Below are 22,433 nucleotides of genomic sequence, written 5' to 3' on the forward strand. Positions count from 1 at the left end.
TTAGTTTAGCTCAGAGTAGCTGCAGTATACTTATCTCTCATTAAGAAAATAAAATATTATCTACGTATGTAGAAGTAGAAATATAGTGAGATCTGAGGTGTTCTTGACGTGATTAAACAGGAACTTACGAACATTGTTTGGGATTTAATGGATATCATGCACATTCCATGCGCGTAAAAGGGGTATACTAAAGGGAAAACCATAGATTCTCTAGTACATACCAAGGCATGTTCATTTCAAAATATATTTTACATAAAAAGGTAAAACAAGCTCGTATGTGCTGAAAATTATACTTGAGGTTTCACTCTCTTGGTGCCAAACCAAACACTAATGCTGTCAGCAGCTTCATCAGAGCCATTTTATCATCTGCTGGAGGAGAACCAGACTCAGAACAGTTTTGAAACAGGACAACCCGATATCCCAGGATTCTGCCGCTCCCATGACAGTGTGTCTTCACATACGGAGGCGGCCACACAAGGAACACATTACAGTGTGGCCTAGGACAGTGCACCATGAATATTTAATGTCCCTAAATCTGATACCCCATTTAACACCTACTCTTCCTTTACTTCTGGAAAACTCTAAGCCACTTCTCCTCTGAAGAACAGTAACCAGTAGCAGAATACCTTTTTCCATGCACATTCTGCGAGCTGTTGTAGAAATCTTGTGATGTTCCTTCGTTTTACGTAGTTGAAGCATTTCCAATAAAGCAGCAGCAGATGAGCAGGTTGTAGCCTTAGCCGTGCAAACAACACATCACTATGTAGACCCTCAGACACCCGTGCAATCTATTACCCTGCACCAGGTACACACAGAGTGTCATTTCACAGCTACTCAGACTGTGCAGACACCATTAGCAGATGCTTGCTAATTTTTCTGAGTTGCTTGCTTGGAGCTGCTGCTTCCTTCCTTTCTGACTGACCCTTACTTTCTCTCTCTTTTTCTTTTTTTCTTTTTTTTTTTTTGTGCCTTATTTTTTCACTTAGTTTCCTCCCCGGACAAGCCTCGCTCTCCTAACTTCCCAGTGAATCTGTAACAAGTTTTCATTTTTCTGTAAAACGTTTGAAATATCACAGGATAAAAATCTTAACAATTGCCACTATGAAAAGATGGTAGCAACTAACAAACACGCTTGACATGCAGAGAACGTGTATATATATTTATTTACCTGCACCTATACTTTTGACTGTGCATATTAGAAAGAAGGCTATAGTATATCTATAACTGCATTCCCTAACATGACATGACATATGTGACATGAGAATCGGCTGGAATAATCCTATGAAAAAGGATTGAAGAATTTCTAAAATCCCGATGACCCAGGGTGTGCATTAAATGAAATGGTCTCTGGAGTTCATTATGACTTCTCCAGAAGTTTTTTTTTTTTTTCCCCAGACATTTCCTTTGAAGTTTTTTTCTGAAATGCTTTAGTATCTTATACTGTTTTTAGATTATTGGCACAATATGCCCAATAAAATATTTGCCTTGAAATAATCTGGCTGTGTTATTTAAATTTAAATTAATTATAATAAAATAAAACTAAAATTTCACTTCCTACCCTGCACTAACTACATTGTAAGAGTCAGTTGCCATGTGTGGCTAGTGGCTGCTGCATGGGACAGCGCAGAAAACATCCACGATCAATCGCAGAAAGTCCTATCGGACGGCGCTGACGGGGTCACCGATTCTTACTGTAAATAACAGTAGCTATAGAAAGCATAGATTACATTTTTCTGTGCCCATTTTTTTGCCATATTCTCTTAAGTTTTTCTACTTTTAATAAAACCTTGCTATCCATTTATTTTCCTGTTGTTTATTCTTACACCTGAAAGTCAAATACCAAAATATAATTCCGTTTCATCAAAAGCTGTGCATAGTTCATTGAAGCTTGCTGCCATTGTTTATGGTGGGAGATTTGCATGGTACCTTCTGATGAAATGGGAGCATAACCCCCTTCCAGCACCGGGTCAGGGGTGAGCTCCATTTCATCAGTCCTTGCTCGTGATCCTTGTTGGGTTTGGGTTTTGCTTTGCTTTGCTTTGCTTTTTTTGCTGCCATTATCAAGGGTAAAGGGGAGAAGTTTTCTATCAAACTGAATCCCCTTTCTCTTCCCTGGCAATCTCCTTTTTTTAATCGCCCTATTCACCGTAATACAACATACAGAGTCAGCAACATACAATGTAGCTTTCTTATACTGAAAAGAAATTTGAGGCTGTTACATGATTAACCAGTAGATTTTTCTTGATTTGACCTGTGTTTAAAAGATGAGCACAGTCTTCCCCTATAGTCCAGTGGCCTGTTTTCCGGCCTGGTCATCCACCTTTATTCAGGATCAATGGGTGTATTTTATCTGAGCCCTGGATTTACGCCTAATGACTGTCTGTCCAGACTTCTGCCAACTGAGCTGTGGTCACCTTCTGCTCTTCCTTGGGAATCTCATTTTTTCTACATTAATAAGCCCATCCTTATCTAAGTATACGCCTTTCCCCTTGTGTCTGGCTCCTCAGTACCTCAGCTCATGTGGAATTCACGTCATTCCTTCCCATCTGCTCCCTTTTGTGACGTGTATGCTCCCTTTTCCAGGGTCATCACTGGTCCAGGTTAAGTCCCTGGGACCTGGGACCTGGGACCAACCCCCTTGACTGTACCTGCCTCTGTCCACAAGGCACCATCATTATTAACACGTGAAAAGGAACTCCCCTTTGCCCTGGTCCTCATAGGTTTCTACTAAAACATGTGTAGTATTTCAGGGCGCACGTGTGTATTTAAATCTAGAAACGCTCTTGGGAGTGGAGGCCCTGCCCTCACGTCAGAGGCTGTGGAACTATGCTGTCCAAGAGGTGGGCCACTGGCTATATGGGGATATTTAAACTTAAGTAAATTAAGTAACATTAAAATGTCAGTTCCTCAGTGGCATTACCAACATACCATGTGCTCAGTAGCCACATGTAGCTAGTGGCCTCTATGTTGGGCAGCACAGTCTTAAAACACGTCCATCATTAAAGAAAGTTCTGTTGGAAGGTGCTGCTCTAGAACTTTCCTATCACAGTCTGTCCCTCAAGAACAGGAGGGTAGATTGGCATAATCATCCAAATAATTCCTCTCGATTCCTCTCTCAATCATTTTCGAGACCACTTGCAAACTTCTGAAAACCTCACCCAAATCAAACCGACAAGAAACATGTAACAGCAATGCCCTACACCCACCCAGAAAAGACTGTGGGTTGAGATTAGATTAGGGAAGATGCTTATATGCTAAGTACAGCTAGACTCTTAAATAGTCTAAGTGCTTTATTGATAACTTCTTAGGGCCAGCTGGGAGTTATTTTTGTTTTATTTCCCTTACACTGTTAATCAAATATTTACTGAGTCTTTGCCGTGTAGTCAATCAATACATGGTTTTAAGGGTTATATATTTAATCCTCCCAAAACCCCCTTAAAGTGGGTGGTATCATTAAACCCATTGTAGAGGTGAGGGAACTGAAGTGCAGAAAGCTTAGGTAACCTCCCAAGTTTACATGGCTAGTAAATACAAGACTGTCCCTCCACCTTATTTCATTATGATTCAGCCTTGAACTGGATTTACCCAAATTATAACACATGCCCGTGAATCTGCTGGAAGGAAAAGGCTGAAGAACTGGGTAATTAGAGTCCAGGGAGAGAATGTGAATGGTTACTTTCCAGAGGAAATGTTAAAAATTTCAGGACTAAGTCAACTCTATATGCATTTATTCTTTTTATAGTTTCTTATTTTTATGTTGTATGAGGTTAAAAGCTTGAGTATAAAAGATTATAAGACATTAAAATTCATAGTTACTATTGTTTACCACGAAGAACATTAGTGGTCTGTAAAAGAATTGTTGTTAAAATATGGATTCTTCTTTCTTTCTAGTATTCCCCTAGCATGACAATGAGTGTGTGATCCATTACCAAGTCTCCTCATGAAAACCACAGTGAGTCAGCCCTTCACAGAACTACTAGGGAAGAAAATTATTCATCACAGTGTACAGTTAAACAAAGGAATCTCAGTCACACCAAACCAACCTTTTTATTTCCTGCTCTCTCCCCTATTTTGTGAAGAAAGCGGGTCCAAATGTGATTCAAACAACTGTACGGAGCGGCATATTAGAATTGCCCTAAAATGAACTGCAAATAATTATCTGTGTATGTATATGTGTGGGAAAGAGGATGTATTGTATATGTGTATGTTATATGGACATATACACATGCATACATTGGCCCACAGGACATTGTAAAATACTATCACAATGACATCTTAAGTAGAAATGAGTAGGGACTTTTATTCCATCCTTTTTTTTTTTCACGTTTACATTTTAATTATTAAAAGTTGCTCCTGCCCCTCCCTGAACTATTTTGTGCTGTGTATATCACTGCTTTATATAAGTTATTTTTTAAGGTGAACTCAGATGTTATGGTTTTGTAAATGTCTGCAATCATGGATAGGAATAAAATCGCTTATTTGAGAGCTTTCATTAAATCGCGTCTGATGCAAGTTACCCTGTGAATCACAAAGTGTACTGTTTCCAGAAAAAAAAAGAAGAAGAAGAAGAAGAAGAAACTGTCTTCATCTTTATGTCAAATCAAGCAATTTCTCAGTTACCTTTAGTGAAAATATTTTTGTACCTTTTGTTTAAAAAAAAATACGTCAACAAAAGCTTAACTGGGACCTAACAGTATATTTCTGCAATAACTGCTTTAGATGAAATTCTTGATTTGTTTGTCTTAGATGATACAGAAAATCCTTAATTAGTACCAGTTGCTTAGGTCTTAGGGCATAGCAATAAAGTGACGGGGCTTGTCGTGTTTTTAGCAACATATTTTCTTTATACCACGATAAAAACCAGAGAGATCAGAAAAACCATTTGCTTGAATCTGTCACTTCTCACCAGGAATACTAGAGCTAAATTTTAAATAACAAACTAATGTGAAATGGTATCTGATTTTTATTCCGACCTTTTGTGAACATTTCCCACATGGACATTGCAGAGGAGGTGCATTCAAATGACTGAGATTTTCAGCACAAGGAGGAATGAGTTTTTCCCACACGCAGGGCTCTGGCGTGCTGCCTTCCTGCCCAGGTGCGGCTTCCCAGCAGCAGAGGACCTGCAGGGTCCCCGCTGTGCACGCTCACTGGCTGCAGAGCTCCTGCTCTCTGCCCAGGACACAGACCCATACTGAAATCACTTAGAGGAACTGCATTCCATTTGGCCATTGACTTCAGCAGGCTACATCTACACTGTGTCACTGTTCAGAAAAAAATGAGTAAATGCTAGAAAAAAAATTTTTAACCACTTTTCTTACGAAAGCCCCTTGCCGCATGGCACTTTCCAGATCTTTGGGGATTTTTGGTGTGCAATCCTAGGTACAAACACCAAAATCATAATAGAAAAGTGTGACAACTTTAATTGTAGACTCTGAAAGATAAGTTGGTAATCTTTTCTGTTAAAATTGTGATATAAACAACCATTGATAAACATCCACTATGTTGTCAATCTCCAGAGACTTTGAAAAGCATTGTTTAATTTCTGGTAAGAGGACTCCTTCTTTCTTTAGGCTCATGGTCTCTAACGTGAAAATTTGGCGGTGTGTTTGCTAATTCCTGACCCAGGTTATTATTTCTCTAAAATTTGTAGTGATCTATTCCTTATGATAATAAAGAGTTTGCCTGTGCATGACACAGGGATGCTGGGCAGAACTGTGGAAGGGAAAGAGAGAGGCCAAGTTAAATGTATGTTCGGATTTAAGTTCTAATCAAAGGAGTCGCCGTTACATCGTGTGCAGAGATCGAGGACTGCGCACTGGAGAACAGCTTCAGGCTCTCAAGGACTTTCATGAAGAATTCGCACTAAAAGGTCTGTTTGACTCAAGCCAAGGCAGCTTCAAGATGACACTTTGTACCGGCACATAAATTTACCAGAATAATTTTAACCTTCACTGTTTGTGGTAACTGTGTGAACACCGGCAGTCCTGTGGTTAAGCTCAATCTAGAATTTTCAAATGTTTGGTTGAGTCTTTTCTTCATTGTTACTGATCTTGAATTTCTTTTATTTGCCTTCTAAGAAGGTATTGTTTCTTACTATCACAAAGAATCATGAACCTTATTTTAGCTGGCCCTTATTTTAGGGGGTAATATTGGAATATAACTAGCAATATGGGTCCCATTATTTCTAGCCTATTTGGTAAAAAAAAAAATGTAAAATTTGACTTTTTTTCAGGGTATTGCAATCAACTCATCGTAAGTATTTACTTACTTTTCTCTCTTGGAACCCAGATTAAAAATAGTTATTTCAAATTTTTTAAATTCCCAGAATAGTTGACATTTTATTTTTAAGGAAAAAATTATATTCAAGAGAACCATAAAATAAGGATACTTAATTTTAATATCAAATACTTTTCTCATGTACCAAATAGAGGATACTATATCTGTATATTAATTTTTGTTTAGGTTTTAAATCATTTAAACCTTCTCCTTTTCTCTTATAAGAGGACAATGTTTTCTCTTGTGTTTTCCATCTCCACCCATGTGTTTGTTTGTTTTGATATATAATACCTTTTCCTGAGTTACTTCTACATATTTCACCTCACAGTAATAATGTCAGCAATTCTTGCCTACATTGAACATAGAAAATACACATATGAAATGTGAAAATAAGTAATAGATGAAAACGTTAATTCTCATTACTCTGCTTTGCATTCTGACTAACTCACATGGTTGAAAATACATGTCAGATTCTCTCTAAGGTATGTATAATCTTAACCAGCTGTCTTTCTGATAGTCAAGTTGCCCATGGGAACAAAGGCTATGGAGGGCCATTGATCTGGTAACACACACATGTTCAGTGGGTCAATCTTTGTGCTCCTTTTCAATGTTCCAGTTTGGACTCAGTCACTGATGAATATGAATTACACAGCTAGGAATCTGAGGTTAAGTTTTCTCTACTGCCAAAGATTAATATATTAATTTTGCTCTCCGAGTCACAGAAAGTACCCAAAACACCCCTTTCCTTCTAGGAATAAAATAGAGAAAACTTCCATTTCTATTTTTATGATTCTCTAAGATGTCTGAACTCTATTGCATTTCATAGGTCATTCAGTTACCACTCTTCCTGTAGTTTGAAAGACAGCCAATGGAATAAATGAGTTCAGTTTGGGACATAGGAAGCCTACATCTGTCCACACCATTTCTTCACATCATCATTCTGGGAACACGCAGCAGCAGAGCATCCAGAAGTCCCTTGGCAGAAAGTTTGCCAGTCCTTCATACTTGACCTGATGGTTTCTTGCGTGGCTTTCTCCATCCCTCCCTCCCTCCCAATCCCTGCACCTTCCAGTAGAAATAAGTTGCAGACTGAACATTTTTACCTTCTGAGCCCTTACAGTTTTCTTCTTCATATAACATACAGTTTTACCAGGGGAATTCATTGCAATTCCCATTTCTTGATTATCACAGTTAATTAGAAACAGAGCCACAAAGCATAGCTACTTCACTTTGGTAAGCATTATAGCATTTTGACACTGGTTTTCCCTCCATTTTGATGTGTTAGGTACTATAATTCCCTTTCTTGAAAACTGAGACAAGTGGCGCAGGAGTGTATAGTGAGGGAGAAGTTCGATATGGAGGAGGAAAAGTTGCCCAAAATATTTCCAAAAAGTGGATTAGTCCTTTTTTGTTTAACCCCTCGAGGTGGAATAATTTTATTTGCTGTGAGAAACAGGAGTCTGTGTTTGCTTAAAAGAGTAGTACCCAATTGTAAGCATGTGTAAGGGGCTCCCTGGGTCTGTGAACCATGCCTTGAGAAATACTGGAAACATAAAAGAAAGAATGGTGAACCACTAGGAATATTATTCCATTTTGCATACTCAATGTGTGTGTGTGGGGGGGGGGGGGGGTGTGTGTGCGCGCGCGCGAACGTGCGCACAAGTGTGTTGGGGGTGGTAGTGTGAAGTTGGCTCACAAAACACTCCCACTATGATTTACATTATTATAGCACAACTGGTTACTATTCAACATAATTCTTTCCTTTGATTGCTTTTTATTTCATTGGTAAAGTAAGTGATGGAAGTGATTTAGGATGAAAAGAGAGCAGGACAGACATAAGCAGATGGATCTCCTGTGCCCAGCTTTAACCTACTCATGTTAGCTCATCCACATTAGGCCCCCTTATGAAGGCACTGCATCTAAGGTAAGATCATAAATGATCATTTCATCATTAGTCACTTCACTGCCAGGAATCGTGCAGTAATTAAGTATAGTTTTTTGATGTTGACATTTGTTTACAATAAGTAGAATTGACATTCTTAATTTATTTCACCATTACCCGTGGAACTGTAATTCAGATAGAAAGAGATGACCTACAGATGAAAAACACCTGAGACCTCTCTAATTACTCTTCTAAACTATATTCTAAAAAGAAATTCTCAGTTGAATAAGTCTCCTAAACAGAATTTCCTCTGTTAAGTTTTCCCTGTTAACTTAGTATAATTGGTCTTCCTGAATAGAAAAGCATACTTTCTGTACGTAGCCTAATGTGAATATTTTTGCTGTCTACATCCTTACAAATTAAGTACAGCACTCTCTATAGGTATTGTAAATTTTAAAGTGGGACTAAGTGTTTTCATGTATAGAATTAGTTTATGTCTTCCCTCTCTGTGGATTTACTATCCTCAGGATAAATTGGACTATTTTTTATTATCCCGGTCATTGAAATGTTATAATCTGTTCCCAGGAATATATAGCATTTCATTTTTAAAATAAACTGCAATTAACATGACAAAGGTGAGTGTTAATATTTCTAGAAAAGTGATATAAAGGATTTATTCCCAGTTCACATTAAAACTTTATCCCACTCTCTTTTTTGCACCAAATGACCTCAGTACATTGCCAAAAAAGTGAAATTTGGATTCCTCACAGTGTTCTCAGAACACAATACAATACATAGTCAGCTAAATTTCTATCATGTCATGGTAAAATTGCTTAGTAAAATATAATTAACCATCTATTTATTAGGAAACAATAATTCAAATAATCAGTCCGGTTTACAAACTTTAAATTTAGCAACACTCTAGGAATTATCTTAGTATAAACTACTGATTAAAATGTGTACATGGCTTTCTATCAGATCATATTTCAGAATGGTTTACTTTCCTTACATTTAGACAATTCAAAACTTAACAAACTACATGTTGGAATAAATAAAGGACATGCTATTGTGTCAAACATGAAAAATGGAAAAGTCTTTATTGTGAGTTCTTTATTCATAATAGCCATCAGCTTATTGAATTGTTTAATTTACCTCGTTGTGGTTTTATGAATTTATGATGTTTTCTTACTATATGTGTTAAATTGTTACCTATATTGTCTTCCTGGAAAAAAATAGGATTATTTGTAAGGTTTTTATAATTGTACAATGTATGTATAAATATAAATTGGAATCTGAGATGACTCTCAGTAATCTTAATTCCACCATGGCCACCAGCTACCTGACACATTTTGTAAATTTTGCATCTGTGTGCGTGTGCAGGTGTACTACATGTCCATTACTGCATTTATTCTCAAATGGAATTATCACTTCATGTTTTGCACAAGTATTTGAGCTATTCATGTAATGGGAAAAGTTGCCGTAAATATGTACATAAATGTCCCTTAATTTGGCACATGTTTTCACATTTAATTTTAAAATACAAGTTTTCATTTAGTTTCTACCCTTCTTTTCATTTAGTTCTTAGCCTCTGCTTTATTACATATTTAAAAAGTAAAGGAAATTGTTCATATGAAGCTAGCATAAATACAGGGTGGGGCAAAAGTAAGTTTGCAATTATATATGAAACACAGTTTATTCTTGTATTATTATTTTTTTAATTATTTTATTATTTTCCATATGAATATTGTAAACCTACTTTTGCCCCACCCTGTATTTTCTGAATGGTAAATCAAAATATAACAAATGTGGACATCTGTGTATATAATTGAAATAGACATTATGCCTTATGTAAACATCAGGAGTCTGTAATATACAAGAATTTCTATACATTTAAGAAAAGGCTATGATGAGTGGTTGGCTCTGTGTGATCAGATAACTAAACTTTGAATTAAAAAAAAAACATATTATTAGCAAATAGGTATCAGTGGATAAAAACTTGGTATTTTATTCCAAATAGGAGTACATATGATGGAAATCTGAAGCAATTATGCAGGTAATTGGTCCAAAACTATGCTTATCAAGTACATTCATCTTTCTGATGATTTGTCCACATGGTTGCCTCAGCTCACCATTGCCCACATGAAGATTCTGATGTAGGTTCTGCACACTGCTCCCTGGATAAACAAGAATATAAGTGAAATAAGTCATACAGAGAAAGAAAAATACTGTATGTTCCCTCTTATATGTGGAATCTTTTTTAAAAATCCTCAAAAAACAAGCTTATAGATACAGAACAGATTGGTAGTTACAAGAGGCAGAGGTGGGATGGGAGAAATGGGCAAACTGTCTGGATTTTTTATTATTTTAGTTTAAATATATTGAAAAAATTAAAGAATATAGGAGGAAAAGTTCTATAATTTAGATTAAGAATTCATTCCTAACTATCAATTAAATATATAAATCATGCCAGAGTTGTGGGTTCGATTCCCAGTGGGGGGCATGCAGGAGGCAGCTGATCAATGATTATTTCCCATTGATGTTTCTCTCCTTCTTCCTTCCTCTCTGGAATCAATAAAAATATATTTAATAAATAAATAAAAGGATTATAAAAAAACACCTATACACACAAGATTTGTAGAATTGGAAAACTAGGAACTTAACCAAAAGAGATTTGTGAAAAATACTAAGTAATTTTTGCCTTGAGCAGAGAGAGTATATGTGTGTGCAAATAGTGATTTATTAATATATTTCAACTTTCAAGCTCTTTTGAATAAATGCTTTCTTATTTCATATATTGGATTTAGATTTTACCATTTAAAAGATAAAAATCAAGACATTCCTTAATTACTTGACCACTAATTTTTGTTTTCAATGAGTTTGTTAAAAGAGTATGTGGAATATTTTTCCTAACTCTTAATTATAAGACAAACCAGTCAGAGATGTAAAAGCACTGGTTTCTGAGGATGTTTTTATGTAGAATTGTTTTCAACTGGAAAACATAGTCTACACAATTCTGGAATGCAAGCACAGATTTATAAGGTTAGTTTCCCATTAGAGGAGCTTTATTCTCCTGAGATAGTTAGCTAATGCACTGAGATCTGAAGGTAGATGTGGGAGGTTTCCTTTGACCTTTACATCCAGAAGAGATGAGGCCAGGGGAGGAGTCTCATTGCAAAGGACCTGGAAATTTATTTGCAGAATTGGCTCCTCTGTCTTCCTTTGAATGAAATCCATTTGCTTACCCAATCTGAGCACAACACTCTTTTTCCTGGGGCTGAAAGTTTGACAGCTTCTGCCTGAATCATGGGGACTCTTACTTCTCAAGCCATGTTTAAGCCAAAGAGCACAAATTAAGGTGGTGGGATGGGGACTGTAACGTAAAAACGGGGACTTAAAAAAGAAGCCTGTTTTCCTTTCACAACAAAGAGCACATAGAAAATACTCTTACAGGTCGGTGAAGGAATTAGTCATCCAATCATGCATTATTTTGGTCAACTGAAACCTAACTTGCTCAATAAGAAATTCACATAATTTTTTACAGTATTGTTTTATGTTAAATACCATGGGACAGGATTGTAAGGATGAAAAACTCAGTCAGCAATTGCCTCACAAGGGCTAAGAAAAATTCTACCAGGATATTAGCAAAGGTAAAGGAGCAAATTTATGCTGTAAGAGGCACCATTTCCCCTCACTTCCTGAATGAGTGAGATTAGCAATCTAAATAAATCATATAGCCCTAGCATGTTTAGCTCAGTGGACAGAGTGTTAGCCCATGAATTGAAGGGTCCAGGGTTTGATTCCAGTTCAGGGCACATGCCTTGGTTGCAGGTTCAATCCCCGGCCCCAGTTGGTATGCATGCAGGAGGCAACCAATTGATGTGTCTCTCTCACATCAGTGTTTCTCTCTGTGTGTCTCTCCCCATCCTTTCCACTCTCTCTAAAAATCAATGGAAAAAAAATATCCTCGGGTGAGGATTAACAACAACAACAACAACAAAAATCATATTTCGAGAGGTAACAGCAACAGATAATTTTTAAAGGGTTTATTAAAATAACATTTAGAAGACTGAATAATTCTTGAACTCTTATTAAAACCACAAAGAAAAAACAATTCTTTATGAATTTCATAAAGGACTGACATCTGTTAGTGATGATCTGGTAATATATACTTAGTCCAGTAGCTGAACAGTTGTTTTTTATTTATTGTATTTTCTAACCATAAGAGAAAGGCAAAGCCTATATGACACTGTACACACACGAAAAAGTGGTCACCATGGACTATACTGCCAATGAAATGGTAGGTAAGCATATCTTTTTCTGGTCAAGAGAAAATAAAAGAAATAGCACTCTGCATGCTTCAAGCTACAAGATGAATTTCCCTAGAAAGAATCCAATGAAAATGGCCACAATTCCAGCAAGAAGTAAAGGAAAAGGACTGGCAACATCATCTCCAAAGGATGCAGTTGAGGTTGATCCAGTTTTATCCAAGGCTGCTACCTTTCTGAGCCTTAAGCCTTCATCTCAGATGTCGATTTTCCTCTGATAGCTTCATCCTTTCTCCCTGAAGTCTTTTACACTCTTCCATGACCTTCCCACTTTCAGTGTCATTGAGTGAAACTTTGTGGTTTTGGTGTGAGTCCATCTGGTTTAGATGCATTCAGAGGAACAGCTTTGCCAGGTCCCATGTCATTCAATTTATCATTTTCATTGGGCATTTCAAAAACATCTCAATTTAGAATCCAGTAACGCATCAGGTTTCGCCTCTTTCCACACAGCTTCCATATCTGAAATGTTTGGTGGAGCAAAAATTGCGCCATAAACGTGTGTTTATTCTTTTCATTGGGATCAGAGTCAAAAGGCTGAGGCATTACTGAAGCAGTCACAGTCAACCCCGGGTCAGTAATCCCACTGTTGGGCCTCACGCAGTGCTGAAAAGGTGCTGTAGTCTCCACTTGGAAGCATACTTTCTATATGGTGGATTCCACAACTTAAGATCTGTAGTGACTACATTTGTGAAGGAGCCTTTGAATTTGAGGTCTGTGGGAGGGGCGAGGGCCAGGATCTGCTCCTGCTTCGCCCTGGCCCTAGAGGCGGACACCGACAGAGCACAGCTGGCTGGAGATGGGGGCAGCGGCAGCGGCAGCTCAGCTGAACTCTCTGATGGGGCCAGTTCACGGGTCCAGCACCAGACACTTGCAGCTATGTCGCTGAGTCAGCAGCTCCAGATCCAATCTCACAGCTGACTCAGCTACACACTAGCCACCGAGGCCACTGCGACCCTCTGTGCCCACCTATGTGCAGCCGGGAGCCCCTAGCCAAAACTCACATAGTTTTTGTGAGTTGAATTGCCTTAAATGTTCTCTCTTCCTCCTCCCTCCCCCCAATTCTCTAGAGAGAATTTGGGAGTCCTGTTATCTCTAGTACCTACAGTTCATCTCTGTAGTTAAGGCACTATTTAGAATTATTAACAAGTTAATGTGCCTTCATATGTAGCTACTAGCTTAAAAGAATTAATGTTATTCTTGAAACACCTACTTTATTCCTCAAGGAATAACTTAAGCACTGGGAAGAACAGAGTCCAATCTTTTGAGAAACATTATTAAGACAAAAAAGACTCAAAACGCAAGTTGATACAGATCTTAAGCTCCTATGGAAAGTAGTAATGGCATCTCACAATTTCTGTAATATTTCCTGTAATTAATTTTTACATTTTGATAAAAGAATTCATTTATCCATTAAGCAGTCTTCCAAGATATTTTGCTTTGGGGAAAACTATACTGGGTATCTTTACCATAAGCTCCATCGTTCATCCAATCAAATTAACAGTAATCTTTCTCAATCTGTTCCTGCTAGTCCCCCTCCCCAGTGGTCCCTGGAGTCCTATTGTAGGAGCACTGTTACTAAACACCTATCACTGTGTCAGCAGAAGGTGCTTCCTCCAGTCACTACAGCTCACGTTAGCAGCTCCTTACAATGAACCACACCACTGCTTCCCCTGTACCAACTCCCCAGTCTCTGTCAGTTCCCATAGACAACCACAAAACTTGTAAGCTAATTGTTAACTTTACTTCCAACTTCTAATTCTTTATTAAAATGTTTTTAGGAATTTATAGTTCATGTTGTGTTAGCTTGGTTTTGTTTGGGGGATTTTTTTTTTTTAATTTCACTATCTGGGTTTTAGCAGCTTTTAAGAAAAGAAACAGCCGAAACCGGTTTGGCTCAGTGGATAGAGCATCGGTCTGCGGACTGGAAGGTCCCAGGTTCGATTCCGGTCAAGGGCATGTACATTGGTTGCGTGCACATCCTCCGGTGGGGGGTGTGCAGGAGGCAGCTGGTCGATGTCTCTCTCTCATCGATGTTTCTAACTCTCTATCCCTCTCCCTTCCTCTCTGTGAAAAATCAATAAAATATATTTTTTAAAAAAAAAAGAAAAGAAACAAAGAGGTTTATAACTAATCCTATATAATATAGAGCTAATATGCTAATTAGACCGAACAGCCAAACAACCTTCCAGACAACCTTTCAGACTACCTTTCGGACTAAGCTGGGGCTGCGAGGGCCAGCTGAGGCTGCGAGGGGCTGCGAGGGGCTGCGAGGGCTGGCTGGGGCTGCGAGGACTGAGTCCATTGCACAAATTTTGTGCATCAGGCCTCTAGTAGAAAATAAGAGCTCAGCAATGATCTGACTGTATTTTGTTTATTAAACATGATTGCTGGCTTCTACTGATACATGTTAAGCATGTCATTAGGTAAGCATATGATTCTTGAAGATCCTGAGTTTGTTCTGCTTCTTTATGCTACATATCATATTATAACACTGAGACAAATGTCTATTAATATTTTATAAATGAGCTTTGTTCAAGTATTATAAATGTGTAGTATCATATTTAGTGTTAAGAACACTTAACAGAAGACCGACCCTTTTAGAAAAATTTTAGTGTATATATATATATATATATAACATATATATGTATATGTATGTATACATGTATGTATATATGTACATATATATGTATATATATGTTATATATATATATAACATATATATATATATGTTAGCTATAGACACTATGCTATATATTAGATATCCAGAACTTATTCATCTTTGGTACTCAAAACTTTATACCCTTTGAACATCACCTCCTCATTATACCCTCTGCCCAACCACTGGCAATCAACATAATACTCTTTGTTTCTATGGATTTGACTGTTTTAGATTCCACACATAATTAAAACAATACAGCATTTGTCTTTCTGTCTCTGGCTTATTTTACTTAGCATAATGTCCTTTAGGTTCATCCATGTTGTTGCAAATGCCAGGATTTCCTCTTTTTTAAGACTGACTAATGGTCATTGTATGTATGTACACATTTTCCTTATCTATTTTATTCATGAATAGACACTTAGGTTATTTTCATATCTTAGCTATTGTGAATAATGCTTGAGTGAATATGAAAATGCAAGTGTCTCTTTGAGATCCTGATTTCAACTCCCATGGATAATACCCTGATGATATGGTAGTTCTATTTTTAATTTTAATTTATGATAGTTCTATTTAACCTAAATACTGTTTTCTGTAATTCTTTACCAATTTACATTCTCATCAACAGTATATAAGGGTTCCCTTCTCTCCACATTTTTGTCAACACTCATCTTTTGATTTTTTAATAAGTGATATCCTAACAGATCCTACTATCTCATTGTAGTTTTGATTTGCATTTTTCTGATGAAAAATGATATTGAGTACCTTTTCATATACCTCTTGTTTATTGTATGTCTTCTTGAAAACATAATTATTCAGGTTCTTTGCTCACTTTCTAATTGGGTTATCAGTACTTTTGCTGTTGAGTTGTAGGAGTTCCTTTTATATTTTGGATATTAACACCTTATCAGATACAATATGGTTTGAAAATATTTTGTCCCATTCCATAGGTTGCTTTTTTATTTTGTTGATTATTTCTTTTGCTATGGAGAAGCTCTTTAGCTTGAAATAATCTCAGTTATTTTGCTTTATTGCTATTTGACCCCAAACAGAAAAATTGAGATATATTCCTAATGATGAATATGTATAACCTCTAACAAAAACAAACAAATGAAAAAAAAGCAACTCAAATATTGCCTTTCAAAGTTTTATTAGTTTTGCTTATTAAGTTATATTTAATCTCTAAAAATTAAGAAATAAATGACCTCTTATTAGCAGTTTAGATAGTATCACAGAGTGACAGACCACTGTAGCATCACACAGAATAGGGCCAATCCTGCTGTCACTATACAACTCTAAACACGTTATTTATGTTCTCTCCGACCCTCAGTTTGTTCACCTCTAAAATAAGAATATTGAGTTGAAAAATGTCTGAGCACCATAAGTTTCTCAAAGAAGTAACAATGATAAAATATATCTTCTTAATTCTATTACATTTTGATAATCCTACTAATAATGCTATATCTAGCACTGTTGATGTCAAAATAAGATCTTGTTAATAGTTAGAAAATTGTATTGAAATAGAGAAATAATCTGAAAACTAATTTTTAAATCTTTTTTTTTCCCCTTCCAATAAAAGCAAGTTTGGGGACCTGATTTTTCTGAAAATTAACCACTATTTTTTAGTTCACTTGCCTATGTTAACAGTCAGTTCTCATTGAAAATGCCAGAGAAATAGTGTAATAATATCAATCTTCACAGATAATTTTAGATTCTTAAAGAAAGAAGCAATTATTTAAAATAAAGAAAGAAACAAGAGGTGATGAGAGTTGAAGGTGATATGATTAAATATATCCTCTGCCAATCAATTAAACCCATTCACATATTTAACAAGAATAAAAAATATTTGCCTACATCTTTATAGTTCTAACTTCTGTCCTCTTGACTACATTCTGAACTTTTATTAAATCTAAGCTCTAAAACTCTGACTTGGTAACTAATAATATTTTAAGAACTGAGGTATTAAAGTATAAAAATTTATTTTTATGAAGTCATGTTCTGTGGAGGTTATCTATGTACTTTTTCATTCATTTGCTGAGAACTTTAAATGTCCACTTGAGGGAAGAAAGCTACAATAATAATACACTGATGTAGCAATGAGATTTTAGTATCTGATGTTTAGAATATGAATGTAGAAGACATATTGATGAAAAAAAAACGTTGCAGGAAAGCAAATATAATGAAAAGGTCTTAATTAAAATGGCCAAAGTCTTAATAAGCCATGCAATGGTTAACATCAGAGTAAACCGAATCATATATTTTAGAGGTAGGGGAAGAGAAAGAAGAGACAGTTGCCAGATTATATGGGAGATTTTGGAAATAAATCCTTTGACAGCCATTTTTCAAAGTCTTAATTCATCATTCTATGATTTGTTGGGGATCTTTTTCTTTAGTTGATGTACAATTTGTCCTGAATTAGACTACAATTAATTTGATGCACTCTATATATCTGCGCAGATTCAACAAATGTACATATATATGTTGTTTTTGTACTTGGATTCACAGTTGTGTATAGTTTTGTATTTGACTATGTTTTTGGAATTGTGCTAGAGGTTTTTTTGTATAATTTAAATTGTTTGAAACAGAAAAAGATCCTTATGTTGGGTTTTATTGGGGAAGACTTCTTAAAAAGGCTAACATATTTTTTAAGTTGCACCATTGTCTATACATATGCATTTACCTTTTTCAGTGGTACTTGTGTCTTGCATTTTGGGGTACATTTTAGAATAAAGTTTCATTTTGCAAACAACATTTTGATAAACTATGCTGAATTTCTGAAGTTATAGTTGTTTAATAAAACAAACTCTAAGGATGAAATTAATTTCAAATTGATTATAAAAATAAGAATGTAATTAGGATAACATAAAGCATAATAAATAAAATAGTACAATATATCTAGAAAAGTATAATCATGATCTCAAGCATTAGGTTGACTCTGCAGTCAAATTTCTCAGATTCAATTCCTGGTTCTACCATTTCCCACTATGTGACTTTGGACAAGGTACTTAGCTTGGGCTTATTTTCTCAAATATAAAATGGGAATTATTAATAGTACCTATACCAATCCTGTGACAATTACATGAAATGATGCATATAAATCACTTTATATACTGCCTGGCACACATAACAATAAATGTTGCTATAATTACTAATAATAACAGAATCTAATGAATCTCTATTATAATTAGAAACATTACAAGGAAAACAATTCTTAGATTGATTCTATCATATGAGTAAAAATTTAGTGTTTATTTTAAAATGCCAAAATATACATCATATTTTTCTTAAAACAAACTGTTAAGTTTCCTTTTCCAAATTGAAAAATATTAAAGTTTTGCTCTGTTTCAGTCAACAAGGTACACTGGCTGACTAAAAACTTGAAACTTTAAGTATTCTTCTGCATACCAAAGTATTTCCCAGGAGTACTGTCTTCCTTTTTCATTCCTTTTTTTCATGTTCTATTTCCTGACTCAGGCAGTACTTGGAAATTAGGACAGTATTTGTAATGGTGGCACATAGCAGCTGGGTAAATTTCTCATCCAAACAGCACCAGCCCATCAACAGAACAGATATGGGTAATAATAAATTGAGTTGAGTTTTTTATTTTGCCAACTTCCTATTTTGTCATCATGAATGTATTTTTTTGGATGGGAGGACAGAACAGAGTTTATTTAACAATTTGCTCACGTACTTATAATCTTAAATATTTAGACGTGTGTGGGGGCCTCCGTTTGGACTCCTGCTCTAAGATCCACAATTTTTAGGGACAGGCTTGCAATGAAGAACATACTCCCTTCATTGAATATGTCCTACGCTGGATCCTATACTGCATAATAGATCACCCCAAACTCAGAGGAGAAGGTCACAGTAGGTGATTGTACAGCTGTGTTTAGCTGTGGAAACCTAAAACTCTTGGCCACTGAGTTCACTTGATCCCCCACAGGACTCTTCCTCCCAATCAAATCTGTCTACAAGCGGGCTATCCCCTGGAAACAGACTCTCCGCAAAGATTTGCATGCTGAAGTTTTTGTTTTATTTTAAATATTACAATTTGTTTTATTGATTTATGAGAGGAAGAGAGAGAGAGAGAGAGAGAGAGAGAGAGAGAGAGAGAGAGAGAAACATAGATGAGAGAGAAACCTTGATGGGCTACCTCCTACACACGCCCTACTGTAGATCGAGCCTGCAAACCAGATACGTGTCCTGACCAGGAATCAAAACAGGGAACTCCTGCCCTAGCCGGTTTGGCTCAGTGGATAGAGCATTGCCCCTATGGACTGAAGGGTCCCTGGTTTGATTCTGGTCAAGGACATGTACCTTGGTTGCAGGCTCTATCCCCAGCCCTGGTCAGGGTGTGTGCGGGAGGCAACCAATCAACCAATCGATATGTCTCTCTCACACCGATGTTTCTCTCTGTATCTCCCTCCCCCTCCCTTCCACTCTCTCTAAAAATCAATGGAAAAATATCCTCAGGTGAGGATTAACAAAACAAAACAAAAAACATTTGTCTTTGTTAGTTCCAACATTTTTCTGACCTACAAAATACGGCCACCTAATGTAAAGTTATTTTTAATTAAATATAAATATTGTTAAAATGTATTAAGGGAATCAATCACTCAGTAGAAAATAATTTTTTTAGTATATCTTTATTTATTTCAGAGAGGAAGAGTGAGAAAAGAGAGAGAGAAACATCAATGATGAGGGAGAGTCATTGATCAGCTGCCTCCTACGTGCCCCGCACTGGGGATCGAGCCCACAACCCAGGCATATGCCCTGACCAGGAATCAAACCATGACCTCCTGGTTTATAGGTTGATGCTCAACCACTGAGCCATAGTCTTTCCATGCCTTATATGAGTCATTGGTAATTTTTAAAATGTGTCTAGCTTCTATTCTCCATTCCTGATTAGAACTCACTGTCCTTTTAAGGAGTAAGTTCTCTCCCTCTGTGTTTAATCTTAGAAGGTAATGGCAGCCACCTATCTCATCTCAGATCTGCGAGAGGAACAGATCTCACCCCTCCCTGTGTCCTTTCCTTCCCCAGCCCTAGGGTCAAGGGTAGACATATTATTTAAGCTCAGCCAGGTAGATGCTCTCTCCTGGGACTTTCCATCTTGACCAAGTTCCACAAGGAAGGAAGGACCAGAATCTTCATAAGCAACTTTTGCTGTGCTTCCCAGCCCTGCAGCATAGTCTTTGCTCCTGCCCACTGCCTGCCTTTTCATATCCAGTCAATTCTGGGAGCCCTGAAGCAGTTCCCTTTGCTTAGGATGCTTAGGTCCTGCTGCTTGATTGACAGAGTGTGAAGACCGTCTGGGGATGGCCAGGTGGAGGAGAGCCTCCCCTCTGTATTCCCAGGGTACTGTGTGCTGTGTCTTTTTATACCCCCTTACCACAGCACACTGCTGGTTTGTTCATCTGTCTTCCGCACCAGACTAAGAGTTCCCTGAGAACAGGAGCCTTCCCTTATGCTTAGCCCCGTGTCTGGTCAATACAGTATTAGACTTTCAAAATAATTTGCGTTGAATGAATAGATTAATTAATTAATCTCTTTGAAGAAAAAAATCATGCTTGTGTTAAACAATTATAAAATTTAAGGCAGGATATTATCATGCTCAGTCACAAAGGCTTTTTACAAAATGTCAAACTGTCAGAAAGAATGTTTTTAGGCTGTTTTATGAGGAGTTATTGCACATTCTTTGAGGATCTATATACCTGTCAGAACTAATCTTGTTTCATCCCTAAAATGTAATCTGACGGTCTCTTCAGGGCAGATTGATGCTTCCTAATGGGGATAAATATTATCCACTTGCCACCAGGAAATTCCTCTTCCTGAATTAAAGAATCAAAATCCCCAGATTCGTTTTAGCTTGCCAGCACCACTCCCGGGAACCACGCCCTGGCTGAGTGTCCCTCGGGGTACAGCACTGCTCTGTGGGGCCGCCCCTGCTGCTCTGCCATGTGAGACCTGTGCCCTTCACTCACATAAACCACAGGCTCGGCCTCGCTGCAGGGTCACGGCCAAGTCTAGTACCGCTGTGGGTGGGCACGCTTGTGAATGAAATAAGAAACCATGGATCCGTGGAAATAAAAATAAATTAATGATCAAATCAAAAAAATTTATTGAGGAATGAGTATTTACATAATTCCAATGTACCTCCACACAAAATGTTTCTTAACTACAAATGGGGCAATTTCCAGGAGAAAAGCTTGGAGACACCATTTTAATGAAATGACCAAAATGAACATCATCAAAAATGGGACATATCACACTGTGCACCACTAGGTAAGATGCACAGCATCATCCTTAATATCCCTGCCGGAGATGCATAAACTTAATCTAGCTATGATAAGATAGCAGGCAAACCCAAACTGAGAAATAACTGGCCTGTAAGCTTCCAAGGGGCAAGGTTATGCAAATGAAGACTGGTTCCAGACTGACAAAAACAGGGGTGGGGGCGGGGGGGAAGAAAGCAAAAGAAAACAGAAGGAAAAAACTACAGACCAAAATCTCTCAAAAATGCAAATATAAAAAATCCTTAACATGGGCCATGATCTAGCATTCCCTTAAAGTACTTCTTTCATGAACTGCTTATGGGCTCCAAACACGGAAAGTCTTTCTACATGAAATACTTTAAATTACCTCACCCTCTGCCTGGGATTCGTCTCCTAAAATGAAAAGCCTCCCAGCGGCCTCTGATGTTCAGAACGGTGAAGTACCCTGGCTCTCTGTGCCTTGCCTGCATCCCTCCAGCGCTCACCATTCCAGCATCCATCACAGTGTCCTCATGTCCTACTGAGGCGAAGCCCTGCCCGAGAGCCCGCTTTCCCCTCCCAGATAAACTGCTTGCTCTCAGATTCATGTCGGAGGGTCTGTTTCTGGCAGAAGCACTTTTTTCTCTTTTCTTGTACTTAGTGCTTCTTGCTCTCAGTTTTCCCAAAGCCCGATCGCTGCCTTGCAGTGTGACTCAGGGCAAACACTTCATTTTCTCATCTCCAGAATGAGGCGGTCAGACTGTCCGGCTTCCTTCCCACTCCAACATTCTGAAGATGTTCTCATTATCATACTTGCCACACGCTTCCCAATCAGCTTTCCTGCGTTGTGCATGACCTTTAAAAATCAAGCTGGCTTCACATTCTGCTCATCTTCAAAAGATGTCTCTAAACAGAAATAGAAAATGGAAGCCTTTTCTTCAAACATAATAGCAAAAATGACATTTTCATTGTGCACGAGAAAAAGAGACCATTCAGAAGACATAAGCATAGTAGTTGTAGGCTGAGGCTATTAAAAT

General features: G+C 37.3%; 1 protein-coding gene and 1 pseudogene across 13 annotated transcripts in view; one reads left to right on the forward strand and one right to left on the reverse strand.

Moving 5' to 3' along the window:
* The window catches only part of SSBP2 (single stranded DNA binding protein 2), a 221,967-nt gene extending 217,484 nt beyond the window's left edge, over positions 1–4,483 (forward strand). For all 13 annotated transcript variants that reach the window (XM_054715106.1, XM_054715107.1, XM_054715109.1 and 10 more), the window contains one exon: positions 3,892–4,483. In XM_054715106.1, coding sequence (XP_054571081.1) covers positions 3,892–3,921 — 30 coding nt within the window. In that variant the 3' untranslated portion in view covers positions 3,922–4,483. The remainder of the gene's footprint in view (positions 1–3,891) is intronic.
* An 8,001-nt stretch (positions 4,484–12,484) lies between these two features.
* On the reverse strand, positions 12,485–22,004 carry LOC103305355 (vesicle-associated membrane protein-associated protein A-like; annotated as a pseudogene).
* Between the last annotated feature and the right edge of the window lie 429 nt (positions 22,005–22,433).

The sequence above is a fragment of the Eptesicus fuscus genome, chromosome 4 (assembly GCF_027574615.1).
Source record: "Eptesicus fuscus isolate TK198812 chromosome 4, DD_ASM_mEF_20220401, whole genome shotgun sequence".
Lineage (NCBI taxonomy): Eukaryota > Metazoa > Chordata > Mammalia > Chiroptera > Vespertilionidae > Eptesicus > Eptesicus fuscus.